Source organism: Geotrypetes seraphini, chromosome 4 (genome assembly GCF_902459505.1).
Source record: "Geotrypetes seraphini chromosome 4, aGeoSer1.1, whole genome shotgun sequence".
Lineage (NCBI taxonomy): Eukaryota > Metazoa > Chordata > Amphibia > Gymnophiona > Dermophiidae > Geotrypetes > Geotrypetes seraphini.
The window spans coordinates 231,956,004-231,976,565 of record NC_047087.1 but is presented as its reverse complement, the minus strand read 5'-3'; the positions used below and the strand labels follow the sequence as shown (position 1 = coordinate 231,976,565).

The 20,562-nt window shown below is 40.4% G+C and overlaps 1 protein-coding gene across 4 annotated transcripts in view; it reads left to right on the top strand.

The window, feature by feature from the left end:
• The window catches only part of TUBGCP2 (tubulin gamma complex associated protein 2), a 75,947-nt gene that overhangs the window by 32,306 nt on the left and 23,079 nt on the right, over positions 1 to 20,562 (top strand). For all 4 annotated transcript variants that reach the window (XM_033940803.1, XM_033940807.1, XM_033940806.1 and 1 more), the window contains 5 exons: positions 18 to 207; positions 2,792 to 2,937; positions 7,113 to 7,293; positions 7,907 to 8,087; positions 15,346 to 15,518. In XM_033940803.1, the coding sequence (XP_033796694.1) occupies positions 18 to 207; positions 2,792 to 2,937; positions 7,113 to 7,293; positions 7,907 to 8,087; positions 15,346 to 15,518 (871 nt within the window). The remainder of the gene's footprint in view (positions 1 to 17; positions 208 to 2,791; positions 2,938 to 7,112; positions 7,294 to 7,906; positions 8,088 to 15,345; positions 15,519 to 20,562) is intronic.

Below are 20,562 nucleotides of genomic sequence, written 5' to 3'. Positions count from 1 at the left end.
GTGTTTTTTTTTTGTAGCCACATCCCTGGACAAAGGAGAGTGCTTGGGAGGTTCCACCTTGAGCCTCCTTCATGACAGGACCTTTAATTATACTGGAGACAACCAGGCTCAAGAGCTGTGTCTTTATTTGACTAAAGCAGCCAGTGTCCCTTATTTTGAAATTCTGGAAAAGTGGATTTACAGAGGTATCATCAATGATCCCTACAGGTCTGTCAGTAAAAGAACATGCAATTTGTGTATTGGTTCCTTGTTTTCTGTTTTATATGCTACATCACTGTGCATATTTACCAGATTCTGTATCAGTTGTATTTTCACAGATACACATATGTTTGACTATGTGTGGGTGGAAGGGGGAATCCTTTTGAAATTTGCCCACTTTAAATTATGCAATGTCACTTCAGTAACAGCTACAGAAAAATAGACAAATATAGTACAAAATATAGACAGCAGATAATAAATTCTCAAAATTGACACATTTCAATCTCCTAAATTGAAAATAAGATCATTTTACCTACCTTTCTTGTCTGGTGATTTTATTTTTCTAATCATCCTTTCCCAGTTTTTGGTCGCACTTCCTTCTAACTATGCTCTTAACTGTGTTCCAGGGCCATCTTATCCATTGACTGTTTTTCTCCTTCATTTTCTGCCCTGTATCCATCTTTGTAGTCAAAAAACACTACCCTGTATATGCTATGCTATGCTATAGTCATTATTAAACAATGCTATACATATGTGAAGATTAGCTCAAAGACATAGAGAGGTATCACGGAAGGGAAAAAACCACCTCACCACCCAATCATTGCTGAATCTTCCATACTTTTAAGCATAAATTACTGCCAAATTAGTGTCAAATTAGTGCAATGGAGTTCTAAAACTCATAACTTAACGGTACATAAGAAAATAATAAAAACTTACCCCCTCTTCTACTAAATCGTGTTAGTTGTTTTAGTGCAAAGAACCGCGCTGAATGGCCCACGCTGCTCCCGATGCTCATTGAGTTCCTACGAGTGTCAGGAGCAGCGCGGGCCATTCAGCGCGGCTCCCTGCACTAAAGCCGCTAGCGCTGTTTAGTAGAAGAGGCCCTAAGCTAAAGCTTGGTTCCTTTGTTTCGACGTGAACACGTTTTGTGCTACTGCTTCAGGAAACCAAACAGCTTGGAATTGAGCCACACGGAAAAGAATGCTTAGGCGGCAATATGTGTTTTCAATCTAAACAAAATGAATAAAGAAGCAAAAATTGAAACTACATTACTGAAAAAATAACTAAGAAAATGTATCACACCAACATAGTAAAATATATGCATAAATGGCCTTTCAAACGCTGATTTGAAAAGGCAGCATGTCAGCACATGAAGAATGTGAAAGACGTAAAACATGTGGTGACGTGAATACTAACCCCCTATCAGAGTGGAACCCGCACTTAGGGTTCCTTTTATCAAGCCACGCTAGCGGGGTTAGCGCATCGGACATTTCATCACGCGCTAACCCCTGCGGCCAGCTAAAAAACTAACGCTCAATGCAGGCGTTAGCGGCTAGCGCGACAGACGGTTTAACACGTGGTATTATGTGCGTTAAACCCCTACTGCAGCTTGATAAAAGGACCCCTTAATCAAAAGGAAGAGGAAAATCAAAAATTGAAAAGCATATTCAACTAGAAGGCATCATTCAAAGGAGGCTCAAATATAAACCAAGAACTTCATTCTTAGGCCATTTTTTTGGCCCCCAAATCTCGGTTTATATTCAAGAATTGCCAGATAGATTAAAAAAAAAAAAAAGGAGAGCAATTCTGCCTTTTTGCTTTTTTGGGCCAAATTCAGGCTTGTTTGCAGTTGTTTCTGTTGCCTGCTGTTTCTAAAAAGGAGATATTGGTAGTCTGCTTTGTTCATAGAAATACTAGCTCTTGTAGACCAAATATGTTCCTGTATAGCAGTGGTCTCAAACTCAAACCCTTTGCAGGGCCACATTTTGGATTTTTAGGTACTTGGAGGGCCTCAGAAAAAATAGTTAATGTCTTATTAAAGAAATGACAATTTTGCATGAGGTAAAACTCTTTATAGTTTATAAATCTTTCCTTTTGGCTAAGTCTTAATAATAATATTGTAATTTATAGCTAAAGAGACATACGATCAAGAAACTTTTATTTTACTTTTGTGATTATGATAAACATACCGAGGGCCTCAAAATAGTACCTGGCGGGCATGTGGCCCCTGGGCCGTGAGTTTGAGACCACTACTGTATAGGATGATGTCTTCAAACGAGTGGTTCTCAGGTTCCATCTGCTGGCAGGGAAGCATAAATCCATGCATCTGTACTGATTTTGAGAAATCTGAGAAAAGAAAATGTGGGTACAATCTCATTTCTCCTTGACTTAAAATCCTAGTTTATACTACTGTAGAAGGATGATTTAAACTCATGCATTTTAGCTTTGTTCATCTGGACTGGTGTACCTTAAATTGTTAGAAAAGAACTAAGAATAATCTGTTTTCAGTAATACCAGTGGTGGTGATTTTTTTAAAGCAAACAAGGAGAGTTTTAGCCATCTTCACAAGCAGACCAGTGTGCTAAATGTTATAAGCTGCTATGAGATGCTAGAAAAATCCTAATAAATAGTTGATACTTTCATACTTTTGAATGCATTTTTAACAAATGCAAACACAAATGTTTGAAATTAGAAGAGTGAATAAACATTTAAAACAAGAATAATACACCAAGCAAAACACTCATATTTTATCATAAGCAATATGCTTTATGATTTTTACAGTTGTCAACATCTCTTTTGTTTAATTTTTCAGTGAGTTCATGGTAGAAGAACATGAGCTTCAAAAGGAAAAAATCCAAGAGGATTATAATGATAAATATTGGGATCAAAGATATACTATTGTTCAACAACAGATTCCATCCTTTCTCCAGAAAATGGCAGACAAGATACTTAGTACAGGTATGGTTTATAACATTTGACCTGGTTTCTTAATACGAGGGATCTTCAGAACGTTTCCACACTTTTTTAAATTTTTTTCCACACTATTTATTAAATATCTCAAAAGCAAATTATATAATTTTTCCACATAATCAGGTTTTTGTAATGACTGATTTTCATTTTTCCCATATTAAGATAATGGTTAAAGGTGGGAGGGGATAAGGTTTTTATTCTCTTTGTCATAAATTATAAATAATTTATCATAATAGATGTTATTCTTATGTGACAATAACAAAATAAAGGGAGGGAAGAGGATTCATAATTAAATAATAATTGATAAAATCATTACAGTTTATATGATATGTAAAGTCATAATAAGGATAATATAAGATATGTTTTATATAAAGTACATTATAGAAATATCAAGTGTATTGTTAAAATAATTGTATGAAAATTTATGACACTTGTTGTTATATGGAAAAATCAATAAAAAACTTAAAACATTTTTCCACATAATCATCCTATTTTGTGGTACATTTTTCTCAGTGTCCTACTAACTTCTTAATGCCATCAGAAAAGAATGTTTTTGGTTGAGTACATAGCAACTGATGCACCGCTGCTTTCACGTCATCATCACAGGAAAATCTGCCCCTTAAAGCTTCTTTGAGTGATACAAAAAGGTGGAAATAAGATGGCGCTGGATCTTCCATGACCTCCCATTTCAATTTTTTTAATGTTTTCGATGTAGGGGCTGCAGTGCGAGAGCATGCATTCTCATGCAACAATACAACGCCCTTTGACAGTGTTCATCTTGTTTTAGTGGATTTCAGCATTCTTTGAAGCACGTCACAATAGGATGCATTTGTGACAGTTGTTCCTCTTTCCTAGTAGGTTTCAAGGCTAGTGGAGTCTTTGGTAATGCCCAGATAAAACAGATAAAAAGAAAAAAAAAACCAAAACAGGTCCAGCTCTGAATGTTTCCTTTCATGGCACAATTTATTGTAGAGAAACAAAAAATATATTTCAAACAGTTTTCACAATTATTTCTCACTGCAAGTACTCTTATTCTTCCCAGAGCTTTAGCATCAGTCCCTTCTTTTGACTGCACTGTGCTTCTAACAATATTAATTCAAAAGGGAAAACACTTCGTTTCAAATTGTGCACCTTTTCATATCAGTCCAAAGCAATAATGTCGAGGACACCAAAACAAATTAATGGGTTCTAGCAAGGAACAGGAATTATACAGTCCTTCATTCCTCTGCCCTCAGTGTCTTTGTGGGACATCTGTTCTTTTGCAAGCTTTTATCTAGGCCTCGGCCTAGCTGCAACTCTTTGAAAAGGCTTCTATATCTTTTATATGAGTGGTAAGCACTACTTCTGCAAGGCCCTTCACCACTCCTTCATTGCCACCATTCAATTATTATTTAGCTGACCAAAAATAATAAACATACAATAAATTAAACCAAAATCCTAAGAAGCCACACTTTGCATGTAGTAAACACCAAAGAAATAGAAAGATCCATTTCCTCCTATGTTGTGCAAAACAAAGATCACTCATGGCAGGAATAGTGTTAGGGGAGTGCAACTAGGGCAACTACTCCCTGGCCAGAGAGCCCTAAACCTGATGGAAGCTGAAGAATGCAGCCTGGTAGTGGGCTTTGTGATCCCCAGTTATGTCTAATACCAGCTCTAATCAAAACATGAAAAATTATTTTTGTTACCTTTGTTTCATCATTTTATTTTTCAAATCATATTTGTCTCAGGCTCTGGTTTTTGTTTTATTCTGTCTTCTCTTAACTCACTCACTAAGGTCTCCTGGCCATTTCATATTTATTTTTTCCTCGTGCTCACCATCCATCTTCCATCTATGTGTAGAATTTTTCCCAGTGTTCAGCATCTCCCTTCCCTGTGTCTCTTATACTTCCTTTTCTAGTATTTCCCCTGTGCCTATCTCCCTGTCTTCATCAACATCACCATTCTGTGTCCCTATCCCCTCCCCGTGTCCATTATCACTCCTCTATATCCCTATGTCCCCCTAAGTCCAGCTTATCCTTTCTGCTTTCTTATTTTCCCACATGTCTAGCCATTTTCCCTCTGAGTCCATATACCCTCCCATGTCTGCAATTGCCCCACTGTGTCCATATACCATCCCATGTAGCATTCCTCTTTGTATCCCTGTTCCTATGCTCCTATCCACCAGCCTTCTCCAGAGCCTTCCTTCAGCATGAAGTTTTTTTCAGTCGCTGAAGCTCAAGTCCTAAAGTACTGATAGGACGGGGAGGAGAAATGGGGAAGTAGGCATAGAGGGGTCGACTTGTGGCAATCACATTTTTACTGTGGAAGCAAGGTTTTTTACCACTCCCACAGGGCAGTGAAAAGCCTTGCTCCCGCACATGCAGTAAACGGGCTGAATTTTTCCCTGTGTGTTTACTTCGTGAACGGGTATCCATGTCATGCTCTAGTACAGTCTGAAAAACATTTTAAAAATTCATTTTCAAGGATTCTGAGTATTCAGTGTGAAAGTTAACAAAAAATACATGTTGCACAGTGGCTGCAGGCTTTGTAGCCAACACAGAGATCTTCTGTGAAAGATATACGTAAGGATCTTTCAAGAAAACATTCCTGATAAATTTTTCTACTCCTACGATTCTTTTAATTTCCAAAATTCAAGCTAATAAATAGAAAGAAAGTAAAACAAAAAAAGAAGACCTTTTTTTCTTGGATTAATTTAGTGTTATCTTCTTTATTTTGCATTATTTCTGTTTATTACCTTTAAAAGTGGACTAACACAGCTACCACTTTACCTAAACTTGAAGCTGTGACTGAAAAGCTTGTATATAGGGGATTTCAAACATGTCATTCATGCAGCATATCATGAGCGTGTTACTTTAATTGTGACCTTTATATTGGTACAACACTGTAGAACTGCCTCTTTTTTTTTTTTTTTTTTCTTTTGACTTTATGACCTAGTATGCTCCCTTACTTGCAACAAATTAGGTCTGGAAGTTTAAAGTTGTTGGGCCTTTCTGGGTGTCAATAAGAGATTTGAAAAGGTTCACTTTTTTTGGCTTGTGAGCTACTTTTAAAATGACCAAGTCAAAATGATCTACCAACAATAAAATTTTAAAAAACACAAAGCACACTACGCAGAGAAAATGTTAATTATCATTTTTATTCCGGGTTTTTTTCAGAGGTCAAGGCAGATGGCTTTAAAATATGAAATGTCACCTCAGTAACAACTATACAAAAATAGACAAATATACCCCCTCCCCTTTTACTAAAACGCGATAGCGTTTTTTAGCGCAGGGAGCTGCGCTGAATGCCCCTCGCAGCTCCCTGTGCTAAAAACCACTATCGCGATTTAGTAAAAGGGAACCAAAGTGCAAAATATAGACAGCAGATATAAATTCTCAAAACGGACACAATTTGATCACTAAATTGAAAATAAAATCATTTTTCCTACCTTTTTGTCTGGTGATTTCATGAGTCTCCTTCTTTCTTCTGTAAATCCAATATTTCTTTCTTTCTGCCTTTCTTTCAGCCCCCTCCCCTTTTCTTTCTTTCTTTCTCTCCTCCTGCCCCCTCTTTATTTCTGCCTTTCTTTCTCTCTCCCCCTGTCCCCCCAAGCCACCATGCCGATTTCTCCCTGCTGCTTCCCCGAGCCAGGCCTGGCGCGTACAAGCACCGGGCCCACAAGCCTTCACCTCCGACATCAATTCTAACGTTGGAGAGGAAGTTCCAGGCCAGCCAGGCAGCGATTGGCTGGCCCAGAACTTTCTCTCCAACGTCAGAATTGACGTTGGAGGTGAAGTCTTGAGAGTCCGGTGCTTGTATGCGCCTGGCCTGGTTCAGGGAGGCAGGAAGAAAAAGATTGCAAAGGCAACGCGATTGACTCGCATTGCCTTTGCAATCTACTGGTCGATCGCGATCGACCATTTGGGCACCCCTGCTCTAGAAGATTATTTCCAGTAGGAGTGGCAGGAAGTACATGTTTTATTGACTTTTGGGGTTTTTAAAACTTTTTTTTTTTTTTTTTAATTTCATTGCACCCATTAAACAACACAAATGCACATACCCCTTAATGGCAAGCACAGTCGTGTGATCCACATGTACAATTGATGAACTTCTGTAATTTGTGACACCTGTTTTAGGTAAACAGCTTGGTTTTTCTTTAGTTCTCGTTTTTGTTTTATTAGGGAAATACTTAAATGTTGTTCGAGAATGTGGTCGTAATGTCACCTGCCCTGTTGCTAAAGAAGTTATCTATACCCTGAAGGAAAGGCCATATGTGGAACAAATAGAGAAAGCTTACAACTATGCAAGCAAAGTTCTTCTAGAATTCCTGATGGAAGAGAAAGAGCTTGTAGCACACTTAAGGTATAGATTGATATTTATTCATTCCTTTGCTAATATAAATCTTATGTTAAAAACTATAAAAATATGAGATATTGGGGGGAGTTCACTTCACCTATTGATGCTAGTATCTTCATTCCCAAGGAGTCTCTGTTTTGAATTTAACCATAATTTCTCATTTACAGTGGGATCAGCTAAGCAAAGGAAGTTCTGTTTAGGCTGCTCTGTCAGGTTCACTATGACACTGTATTAATACCCTAGTTTTTCTCTTTTACATACATCTCTTTTGTGAAGCTATTTGGCCGCATCTTCAATTTTGATCGGCAGCTAAGGAAAGAATTAGTGTTTTTCAAAAGTGGTGTGCTTTTTATTTTATTGTCACAAGAAGGAGAAACAAACCCTGTGCTGAAAGACACTACAGATTTTCAGCGTAGGAATGGGCCAAGGGGATTTTGTTTTCAATTGTCCAAATGAATAGGGCTTGTTGAAGCATTTTACAGCATTGCAGCTCTAAATATTGAATAGTATAGTCTCTCTGAGTTGGTGGATAGACCCACAGACTTGTTTTCACATGCATCATGCTCATTCCTGTCATAGTATTTATTTTGTTTACTTTTCATTCCTTACTTTTTCACAGATCAATAAAACATTACTTCCTGATGGACCAAGGAGATTTCTTTGTCCATTTCATGGATCTCACAGAAGAGGAGTTGAAGAAACCGGTTGATGACATAATCCCCACTAGGCTGGAAGCTTTGCTTGAGCTGGCACTGAGGATGAGCACAGCAAATACAGATCCTTTTAAAGATGATTTGAAGGTCAGATAATAACTGAATGATGCCACTGATTATAATTTATGCATTAAATATGTCATGAAACTGATTGGTAACTTCAGTTCTTTGTAACAAAAACAAAGTAGGGGTCTGAATGTTGTGCTGCCTCCATATAAGACCAACAAAAATGTACATGAGCACTTTATCATATAGTCCCCTCTGCCATATAGACTTAACAATACATTTTTTGACTAGTTTTTCTGCAGGTCAGAAATGAACTAAAGGTGATATATATAGAATCTATGAATGAAACATAAAAGCATTCCAATGACAGTCTCAGGGGAAGGTAGTGTCGTTGTTGTTGTTTTTTTTTTTTTAGGGGGAGTGGTCTGGAGGTGAGCTCTTTGCAAGACCAGAGTATTGCATCAATAACTAAAGTCAGATGTCCGTGTTTGCCGTCCTTTTGAGGACTGGTGTTCCACACGTGGCGTTGCTCCTCTTCGAGCTGCTTTGCCTCACTTTCTGGTGTTTCTGCAGGATGGCCTGGAGCAAGGTCTTGCCTGGTCTTCCCTTTGGGTGCTGATTGTCGCTTTGTCTTCCTTTCATAATCTCTTGTGTGGTGAGCGTTTTGGTTTATTCTCCAGATGTGATTCGATACTTAAGAATTTCGAAATTGCTGCGGCTGTCTGTTCCTGCCTGGGATCTCAGCTTGGTTCTCTCTGTGCTCGTTCGTCCCCCGTTTGAGCCTCTTGGCGCCTGTATATTGAAGAACATTATTGTTAAAAGCAGTTTTCTTGGTGGCCATTAATGCCACATGACGCGTTTCAGACCTGCAGGCTTTTTCGTGTAGGCGTCCCTTCCTGGAGTTCTCTGTTTCATGTAAGCCAGTACATGGTTTTCTCGGGCTTGGGTAGTCGGGAGGGCTCTTTGGAACAGAGGCAGTTGCAGAAGTTGGATGTCCATAGGGTCCTTCGCTCTTATGTTCAGCAGACCCAGGAGTTCCGTAAGTTGAATCGTCTTTTTATCCTCGTAGCAGGTCCTTGTAAGGGGGACGGTGCTTCCAAGGCAACCATTGCGCACTGGATCAAGGAGGCTATCGATTCGGCGTAACTTCTCCAAAAGAAACCTGTTCCTAAATTTCTCAAGGATCATTCTTCTCGGGGTCAAGCAGCTTCTTGAGCTGCATCTTCTCTTGTGCCTCCAGTAGATATCTGTAAAGCTGTGGTTTGGTCTTCTCTCCATTCCTTTGTGGACATTCAAGCGTGTCAGAACACGATGTTCAGTGAGCATGTGCTTGTGGCGGCCCTTTGGAGGTCCCACCCATGAAGGGTACTGCTTTGGTATATTCCATCCGTTTGTGCCAGTCTGGATTATTTTTTTTAAGTTGCTTTTCTTTTAATTTCAAAATAGAATAACAAATAAGTACATCATACTTGTATAGTAAATAGCCTCAGGAAAATGCAGGATGGATAAAAATCAATGATTTTATTTTAAATCTAAAAAAAAAATTGGATTTTTTTTTTTTAATTGGATTTTAAAAAAATAGATTTTTCCTCAAAAAAGCATTTTATCTAAAGATAATTTACAGGGAGTATCAGCAAAAGCTATAATAAAATATGTACAAAAATTCAAATGTCTAGAATGCAGTTTAATCACAGACAATACTGCAAAATGAAACGAAATTTAGAAGAACATGAAGAGAATACCAAGCTCATTTGCTGCACCTCCAAGCCAAGAACTTCAGTGCCCCAGAAATAGACTAATGTCATTGAAATTGCTAAATACTTCCGTAACAATCATTTTGCTGCAGCAGCTCTGAAAAGAATGGGTAGAACCAAGCTAAACTCCTACAAGGTGTTAGATGGAATTCTACAGTGGACTGTTTTAAGCAGTTGTAAATATTAGGATTATACCAGCAAGAACGAATTTGTAGAAAACCATGATTTAAATTAAGGGGTCCTTTTACAAAGGCGAGCTAAGCGTTTTCGTGCTAAATATTAGCATGAGCTAACCACGCGCTAAATGCTAACGCACGTGCTAAATATTAGCGTGAGCTAACCACGTGCTAAATGCTAATGCGTGCATGTTAGTCTATGAACGCGTTAGCATGCGTGTATATTTAGCATGCGCTAAAATGTCTAACGCACCTTTGTAAAATGGCGTAAGTCTTTCTGACTAGTGATTTAAATCAAATCTACCTTGTAAAAGGGATAGGGAATGGGGGATTTATATACCGCCTTTTTGTCACTTTGGCATTTCAAAGGTAATCAAAATGACATATAAGGAAACAATCCTTCTTGACTACTATCAAGTCCTTAAATATGTATGCATGCCATATACTGTATATTCCAAAAAATAGATTTTAAAAAGCTATAATCTAAAGACATAATTCTTAATCTCAGAGGAGAAACATTCTACTCTGAGTAGACGTGTCAAGAGGTGTTAAGGGCTTAGAAATGGACTGATTCCCAACCCAAAAAAGATGCTTAATTGCTCAGGATTATAGAAGATATATTTCAACCCTTGGGCTCCTAACTGTAGAACACCAGGCTTCATCAATAGAAATTGTTTCTGTCTTTTCTGTGTTGCTTTAACCACATCTGGGAAGACTTCAATTGACCAATCCATAAATTTTTCACTCCTCTTTCTAAAAAAGAGTTTAAAATCCAGTCTCTATCAGATTCTAATACAAAGGGCCTGTGCGCGGCAACAGCCCCGAAGCCCTTTAAATCTCTAAGGGCTTCGGGGCTGTTACTACAGCGGCTCTCGCTAAACCGCTTTGTAAAAGAGGCCCAAAGTCTACTATTAATGTAAATTTGGATCATTAGATGTTTCCAACATTTCTAGTGAACGTACCCCCTCTTTTACGAAAGCATAGCGCATGTTTTAGCACCGGCACCAGTGGTAACTGCTTTGACGCTCATAGGAATTCTATGAGCGTCGGAGCAGTTACCGCCGCTGCCGGCGCTAAAACCCGCGCTATGCTTTCGTAAAAAGAGGGGGTTAGTCTATTGAAACATAAAAAATAGCCGCCTCCTATTTTCTTATTTTGTTTTTATAAATTTGGTGTTTTATTAAAGGCCTTTCAATCATCTTTTTGTTCTGTTCCCCTTCTGTTGGGCTTTGTCTTCCCTCTTTTTTTGTATTGTTGGGGAACACTTGTACCTTGTGAAGAGATGAAAATTAGCTGGATAAAAGCATCATGGGGAGAGGAGAGAATGGGTGGAAGGGAGAGGTGGAAAGGAAAAATAAACATGGGATAAGAGGAAGGCATTAGGTGGAGGGGGGAGTGATCACTTTTTCTGTCTGATCCATTGATGATAAACTCTGGTCAATCCTGAAAACGTAAGACTAGTTTTCAAGATTTCCACATTGAATTCTTTGATTTGGGTGGGAAGAGTCATCAGACTGCAAGATAAGAGGGAAAGACCCACCCTCTAAAGGAAACTAATTTTTCAGAGCCCCCAGACTTTCTTTCAATGTGCAGCAGCGTTTCACCTTACAACAATTAACTGCATATGTGTTTCAAAGTGCAGGCAGTATCTAAGAACAGAAACTTTGGTACAAGACTTGATTGGTGTTCATCATTCTGCTTGGCTCCTACAAATTGTCTGCTGGTGCCTAGAATTTGTACATTTATTTTTCCTTCCTCGAATATTAATCATTATAATTTTCACAGTTTGTCTTCTGTTTTAAACATCAGTCTGTCTTTGTTTCTTGTGCTTGTGGCTGATAACTGATTTATACATCATACTTCCTGAAAGATAAATTTGTGGTGCAGTGCATTAATGGTGTCTCTTTTTCTGTGTTTGGTTAACATTTACAGAAACTTTTACAGAACATGATTTACTGAATGATACCATCTGTATATTCCCTGTTTTCATTATCCAGCTTCTAATTTTGTCAAACAAATTAAGTAGCTCAGTTACATTCCATTTTTAATATAATTTGTCTTGTATATTTTGTAGCAAGGAAGCCAAACCCAAAGTTGTTCTCTGAATTGGGACTGATGCCATAGAACCACTTAACAAACTCTTTGTAAACTGAATTTATCCTAGGACAAAAAGGCAGCATGTTCTCACAAGTGGGTGACATCATCCATGGAACCTTGTATGGACAGTGTCAAAAGTGCATTGTCACTTTAAGTTTTTAGAAACTTTGCAACTGCCCGCACCATGCATGGGTGAATACCTTCCTGCCTGTTGTCAGCTCACGGTACCTCAGTTCTTCATTTTCCGCGGAACGAAGAAATGCTATTTTTTTAGACTTCGTCCAAAATCATGTTGCCTTCCCAAAAATGTTTTTTTGCCCTTCGGCTTTATTTCATTCTTTGTTTTATTATTATTGTATTCTTCTTCGGTCTGTAAAAAATAAAAAAATATATATATTTTTTCTTTTCTTTTTGTACCTCAGTTGGGCCTTTGGGCCCTCTTTTTTTCACTGGCGGTTTATCGATCTCGATATCACCATTGAGTCTTTTTTTTTTTTTTTTTTTTAACTTTATTGATTTTCAAATTTTGACAGTGCAATACAATTAATTGAACATAAATACTACATAAAATACACTATTAATTACACAAGTAATATATAAAACAATCATTTTCTCCCACCCTCCTCCCAATTATTAATTCAGTAAGACATATTATGTGATTACATTATTATAAATAAGTAATTTTAATCCTCAAAATACATTTCATTCCCCCCACCCCCTCCCTGAGTATTGATTTCACCCCTGAGATTTTTTCATCCATATTTGAGTGGTTTCAAAAAGTGCTGTTGGTTCCAACGCCCTGTTTCAATTACTGACCCGCACAATTGGTGCTTACAGTTGGCCTGAGCATTGAGTAAACACTTGTACTCATTGTTCTACACTGCAGAAACACTCGTTAAAGGCTCAACGTATCCAGCAGGAAAAGCTGTTTGGTTCGGCCATGGACTCCAGTGATAAATATGAGCCATTGGTGCTGGTGGTATCAGCATAGACAGCAGATATAAATTCTCAAAACTGACACATTTCAATCACTAAATTGAAAATAAAATCATTTTTCTTACCTTTGTTGTCTAGTGATTTCATAAGTCTCTGGTTGCACTTCCTTCCGACTGTGCATCCAATATTTCTTTCTTTCTGCCTCCTGCACGCTTCCTCTCCTCAGGACCTCATTCCCTTCCTCAACCAACATCTCTCTCTGTCCCTCTATGAGTCCAACTTTTCTTCTTCTCTCCTCCACCCCCATTGGCAACATGTCTCCCTTTCTCACTGTCTTCTCATTCCCTCCCTTGCTGCAAGGAGAGTGAGGAAAGAGAGCGAGATCCAGGGTGCATCTCTCCCACTCCCTCTTCTGCCACATCCAACATTTTTCCCTCCTTTCCACCAGTCCAACATTTCTTTCTCTCTGCCTCCTTCAACCAACATCTTTCTCTCCCTCCATGAGTCCAATTTTTTACTCTCTGCCCTCTCCCTTTCCTTGAGTATGACATTTCTCCTTCCCTCCTTTCTGCCCTCCCCATCCATCTCTCCCTCTCTCTCTCCATGAGTCCAACACTTTCTGCCTCCTGCACGCGTTCTCTTTCTCATTGCCCTTCCCTCAAGTAACATCTCTCCTTCCCACCCCCAGTCCATCTCTCCCCATCCCCACTCACATGCTCTCTCCCCATGCCCCATTTCTCCCTCTCCTCCACGCCATATCCATTTCTCCCTCTCTCATCACTCGCTCACCCTGCAACAATTTTCCTTCCTTCCCTCTCCCCAACCTCACTCACAACTAATATGCTCTCTCCCCATGCACCATCTCACCTTCCCCTCCAGCAAGCAGCACCTTTCCTTTCCCTCCCTTTCTCCTTCAAGTCCAGCAGCATCTTTCCCTTCCCCTCCTCTTCTGCCATGTCCAGCAGCACCTCTTCTCCATTCCTTTTCCCTCCCCCTTATCCAGCATGACCTCTCCCTCTCCCCATGTCAAGCAGAGCCTCTTTTCCCTGTCTAGCAGTACCTCTCCTCTCTAGCAGCAGTTCACTGCGTGCTTTTAACTTCCCCACACAGCTGCCGCTAGCGTTAGTTTAGCCATGGTTCCATCAAGCAGCCTTGGGGCCTTTGTTAGTCCAGCCCACCACTGATAATGCAACTTCCTCTTTCGTCAGAGGTGGGCCAACGTAGCAAAGGCCCTGAGGCTGCCTGATGGAATTGCGACTAAACTAACGCTAGCGGCAGCTATGTGTGGAAGTTAAAAGCATGCAGTGAGCTGCCGCTAGGGAGAGGAGAGGTACTGCTGAGCTGGCGATTCCATCAGACAGCCTCGGAACATTTGCTAGGTAGGCCTGCAATTTCCTCTTTTGTCTGGAGTGGGCCGGCCTAGGAAACGTCACACAGTGAGGTACCACAGCTGTTCCCGGGACAAATTGGCAGAAGGACTGCCCACTCCTTCCTGCCACAAAGGCACCCCCTGAAAAAAAGGCAGGAGGGATACCCACTCCCTCCTGCCATGAAGGCAGGATTGGATTGTTAAATGGGCGGTCTGTGATGGGGGAACACACGGTGGGCAGTTTTGTGCATCGGGGAATCCGATCGATCGCTAAACTGGTCGAACTGGTTTAGCAGCAATCAGGTAAATTTTGTGCATCCCCCAGATGGTTATTTCAGCCAAGCAGTATTACAGAATTTATTTTCTTGTTAATGACCAACTCTCCCTCCATCCCATTTCAGTAAGCTAGAGAGTCCCACGTGTGAGAATATGCTTTCTGCTTGTCCTAGGATAAAGCACAGTTACTTATCATAACAAGTTTTATCTGGGGACAGCAGGCAGATATTCTCCCATCTCCCTTGGTTGGCTTCTTAGCTTGCTTACAGAACTGAAGTACCGTGAGCTGATGTCAGGCAGGAAGGAACTTGCACATGTGCTTTGTGAGCAGTTGTGAAGTTTCTAAAAATTTAGTGACAATGCACTTTTGACACTGTCCTTACCAGGCTCCGTGGATGATGTCACCCACATGTGAGAATATCTGCCTACTGTCCCCGGTTAACACCTGTTACATACAGTAAGTAACTGTGATGAGCTGCTAGAATGGATATCTCCTTTATACTAAAATCATCTTTTTTACAAGTCATCCAAACTTTACTGGGACAGGATAATCCAGTTAGGAAAATAATGTAGCTGTTTTTTATGTGAAAAATAGTTTTAGAAGGTATTTTATGATTATGATTTGCATTTAGCACATTGCTACTCTAGCACAGCAAGACTTGCATTTTGAAAAGGTTGCATCCATAATTAATCAATACATTTCTAACTTTTCTTCTATGTTTTTCTTATAGGTTGATTTGATGCCTCATGACCTCATCACGCAGCTCTTGAGAGTTCTTGCCATTGAGACCAAACAGGAAAAGGCACTTATAAATGCAGATCCCACAGAATTAACACTTAGTGGCCTGGAGGCATTTTCTTTTGATTATGTCGTGAAATGGCCTCTCTCGCTGATAATAAATAGGTAAAGCTTTCATAAAAGGTCTTTTTTTATTATTATTAATTTTGCAAATTTTACAATATTACAAGCATAACACTTATTAAAGAAAATAGAGTTACAATGAAAATTTCCAAGGAAATATATTCTTGTGCTGGTTTTACTATTGGACTTCCTGAGTTCACAAAAAAGGCTTTGGTAATTGGAGGTATCGTCTCAGATGGCATTTGTAGGTTTCCCCTTAAATAATTCTTAAGTGACAACATTGGAGATTGCGGAAATTTCAGTAACCTGAAATTCAACCTACATTCCTAATTTTCCAGCCTTTCCAATTTTTGATGGATATTCACATTATCTTTCACCAAAGCCAATTGAGTAGTTTGTACCTTCGCAATAGTGTTCTCCATATGGACCCAGAGGGTGTTTTTCCTCATTGTTCAGAAATGGGGCAAACTGGACTTGGATCTAATGGCCACAGTCCAGAATGCAAAGGCAGTTCACTTCTACAGTCAAAGAGCCGAGCAGGGAAGCACAGGTCTAGACGCCCTAATTCAGCCCTGGCCCACAGAGCAGTTTCTCTATGTTTTTCTGCCATGGGTTATGGTGGGTTGGATCATCCACAGGATAGCAAATCATCAGGTGTTGGTGATTCTGGTGGCTCTGTCTGGACTGGTCCAGCAGGCCTTGGTATACGGATCTGGTGTGTCTGTGGAGAGGCAGATGCCTGAAACTGCCACTTCATCCAGGGCTACTCAGTCAATGCTCGGTTCCCATGAAGAATCCAGAACACTTTGGTGTTACGGCATTGCTCTTGAACATACAGCCCTGATTCGGAAGGGTTACTTGGAGGTTTTGGTTATGACTGTCCTTAGGGCAAAGAAGCCTGTGACAGTTGCAGCTTACGCTGAGACCTAGAAGACCTTCCGGTTGTGGTGCGCCAAGGAGCAGGTGGAACCTGAGAGGGCTCCCATTTCGGTGATCCTTGCATTCTTGCAGGCTGGTCTTGAAATGGACCTGGTGGTCTCATCTCTTAAAGTGCAAGTAACTGGTATCTCATGCTTTTGGGCTTGGAGAGGCTTGCAGTCTCTGGCATCTCACCCAGATGTGTCTCGGTTTTTGAGGGGGGCATTCAGATTGAGAACCCCATTACACGGACCGTTCCCAACTTGGGGCCTCAATGTAGTCCTGAAGGGCTTGTTCCGTGCTTATATGAGCTTCTGATGGAAATTTCTGTTGGACCTTAGGGTTAAGACAATGTTGCCATAGTCTCTGCGAGCAGGATCTCAGAATTACAGGTCCTATCTTGTAAGGAACCCTTTCTCCATTTCACAGTCAGGTGTTTCTCTTTGCACAGTTCCTTCCTTTTTTCCAAAGGTAGTTTCTGCCTTCCATGTCAATCGGGAACTTCATTTGCCTGCCTTTCATCCTACAGGTTCGATGAAACAGGACAGACTCATGTGGAAGCTGGAAGTGCACAGAGTCCTGCTTATCTATCTGGAGAAGACTAATGATTCCAGACTTTCTGATCATCTTTTTGTATTGACCAGCCACTCGAGATGAGGCAAGCCGGATCCCATGCCTCGATTGCCAGATGGGTTCACATGGCAATTACTTCTCCCTCATTGCCTGTGGGAAACAGCCTCCTATCTCTGTTGCAGTGCTTTTGATGAGAGGCGTAGCGGCTTCCTGGGCAGAGTCCCGGACTGTCTCACCTGCTGAAACCTGTAGAGCAAATACTTAGGCTACTCTTCACACTTTTCCAAAATTCTGCAGAATGGATACGGCGGCTCAAGAGGGTGACTCTTTTGGGTCCTTGGTTCTGAGGGCAGGCTCGTCTGTCCCTCCCTAGACATCTGGCACTGTTTGGTACGTTAGTCAAAGTACGGACTTCTGTGTATATGTAACAGAATAAAAGATTAGATTCTTACCTCAGTAATCTTGTTTCTGTTAATATACACAGGAGTCCAAACAGCCCACCCTGTGTGGACTTTTGATTTGCCTGATTTCTGCCTGAGATGTTTCCAGTGTCTTGTCTTAGGACCTCTTCTACGGGGGGGGGGGAAGGGGATCTCTAGCCCCTACTAGTTTCACTTAGCCGGTTGGTTCTTAGCTACTCATGTGCATGATTTTGTTGTTCAATGTTACATTGTTAACTTTGTTACATGTTCTATTGCACATGTTTCAGAGCAGAACAGAAAATGTTTGGGGTGGGGGGCGTGGTTTTGGAGCGGACGAAAATGGCTGGGTAGTGGAGTTGCTCCGTGAAGACAAGCTAGTTGACAGAGAACATAGCTGGAAAAAATTTAAATCTCACTCTGAAAAGTGAGGCAGAGGTGAATAATGGCTTCGGGAAAGCAAAACAAAATTTTGGCGGCGGGGAGCAGCTCAGGAAGCGTGAAGCGATCGAAATTTGATACGGCTACACCGCTGTCAGTTCCGTTGCCGCCGGAGGATGTAGAAAACAAAGACATAATGAAAGAAATAAAGGTGATAAAGGAAATAATATTGGAATGCGCTAAAAATATAAAAGAAGTCAAAGAAGAGGTGGTATGTTTATCAAATAAATTACAAGTGATGGAAATGAAAGTGGATCAAATTGATAAACGAGTGGAAAAGTGTGAGGAGGAAAGTATAAAGCACAAGGAACACAGTAAGGAAATTGAAGCACTGAAAAGGGAGCTGGAAGATTTGTCCAATAGGGAACGAAGGAGTAATTTAAGGGTGCTTGGGGTCCCGGAGGGAATTGAAAAGTCAGATCTGATTGGATTTTTAATTAATTTTTTGCCCAAGGTGCTCCCGTTGCAAAATAAGTATCCGTTGGAAATAGAACATGCACACAGGGTCCCAATGAGATTATCAAACAGCCAAAAAGGACCACGTCCACTGATCTTTAAGCTACTTAGATATCAGCAGGTAGCTGAAATAATTAAATTAGCTAAAGATAATAAAAACTTAAAGTGTCAGGATTCAAAGATTTACATAGTGCCTGACTTTGCCAGAGCAACGGCACAAAAGAGGAAGCAGCTATTAGACTTGAGACCACAGCTGAGAAGTCTGGGTGCTAGATATGGGCTCATATACCCGGCAACTATGCGGGTCACTTAGAAAATTAGTATTATATAAAGTTAAAATATTATGTAAGAAATCTAAATTTATTTCATTTTTATTGAATATAATAATCTCCCATCCCTCCCTCCCTCCCTCCCAATTCACAATATCACAAAACTTAGGCGCCGGTAATATAGGCAAGGGTTTAGTGGCCTACATTGCAGACACCTAAGTTCTTCTGAGAATCGTATCTTAACACCTAAGGTCATCTTCACCCCTAACCAAGCCTACTTTGAACTCAGGCACACCGTTAGACAGCTTCCTGTAGACACGATTATGATGCTTACTTTATTTTTTAACAAGTTTTTAATCGGTTTTTAATGGCGCAGTCAATTATCAAGCTGATTAAATCCAATTAAAACAATTAAGTTAGGCGGTGGTAGGGCACCATTTACATAATGCTTGGATTCAGAAGAGCAGTATGTAGAACTTACAGCCCAGAAATATCAAAAAAGAGACAAGTTAATCTAATCATGTATTTTTTAATGAGTATAACTTATGGGCAGACTAGATGGACTGTTCAGGTCTTTATCTGCCGTCATTTACTATGTTACTATAAATGGAAGGAGGAACTAGACCTTGGCTGATATTTGACTTGAGCAGACCAGGTCAGTGTTTTTCTAGAATTAAAACTAACAGTATAAGGGCTAGATTCACTAAGGGCACGGATCGGATCCGTGTCTGGGGGGCTGATTCACGAATCACCCCCTTGCAAATGAGGGCGATCGGAATCATGCCCCCAACTGACTACAGGGATCCTGACGCATTCGCAGATCATCTGTAGATGGTCTGCGCACGTGCTGGCCCTCCATGCTCGGCAGAGCTTTTTACTTTTTTTTTTCGCAAGCCCATGGTTTTAACCCACTTTAAACCCACGGGTTAAAACCGCAGGCTTGCACTGCAGGGAAGAGAGCAGATGGGGCCGAGAGTAGGAAATCAGGCCGAGAGCAGATGGGGCCAAGAGCAGAAGATTGGGCCGAGAGCAGATGGGACAGAGAGCAGGAGATCAGGGCAGAGAGCAGGCCGGCAGAAGGCAGGACAGTCGGAAGGACCTGAGCGGCTGATCCTCGGCAGTCGCTTATTTTTGGATCGGTCAGCCCAGCCCAGTCTGTGTCCCTGCCTACATTTGAATGCTGTTTCCCCTCATTTGCATGTGCAGATCGGAGGAGGATTGGGACAGAGGTTAGTGAATCAGGTCGGAGGGAAATCGGGTCGTAAAGGGGTCGCTAAGTGGTCGGAACTTGATCAGTGTGCTTAGTGAATCTAGCCCTTAGCCTGCAAGCAATACAAACTTATGAGAACATATTTCAGGAAAGGACATGCCATGCAGGGTGTACCCAGCCCAGCAATGTGTGGAAATATCAGGTAGCATTTTGCACTTTAGATTGATGCAAGTTCAAAAAGGCACAAAGTTCAGCAATTTTGGATGAGAATACGGAGATATTTTAAGTACGTTAACAGGACAGACACTTTTTTTTCCGTTGTAGAAGCAATAGTATTTGATGATACATATGTCAGGGATAATTTAAACATGAACAAAATACATAAGAACATACTGAGTCCATCTTATTCAGTCTCTTATTTCCAACAGTGGCTAATCCAGGTCACAAGTAACAGAAACAGTTTCAAGGTTCTAAGCTACCAATTTTAGGGATAAGTAGTGGCTATCCCTAGGTCTATTTCAATAGTAGATTATATGGACTTTTCCTCTAGGAACTTGTCCAAACCTTTTTTTTTTTTTTACCCAGATATACTAACTGCTGGTATCGCATCCTCTGGCAGTGGGTTTCAGAGCTTAACTATTTGTTGAGTGAATAAATACTTTTTTCTAGTTTGTTTTAAACATATTACCATGGAACTTCATGGACTGTCCCCTTGTGTTTATATTTTTTATCCATCTGCTCCACTCAGGATTTTGTAGACCTCTGTCATAAACCCCATGAGCCGTCTCTTCTCCATGCTG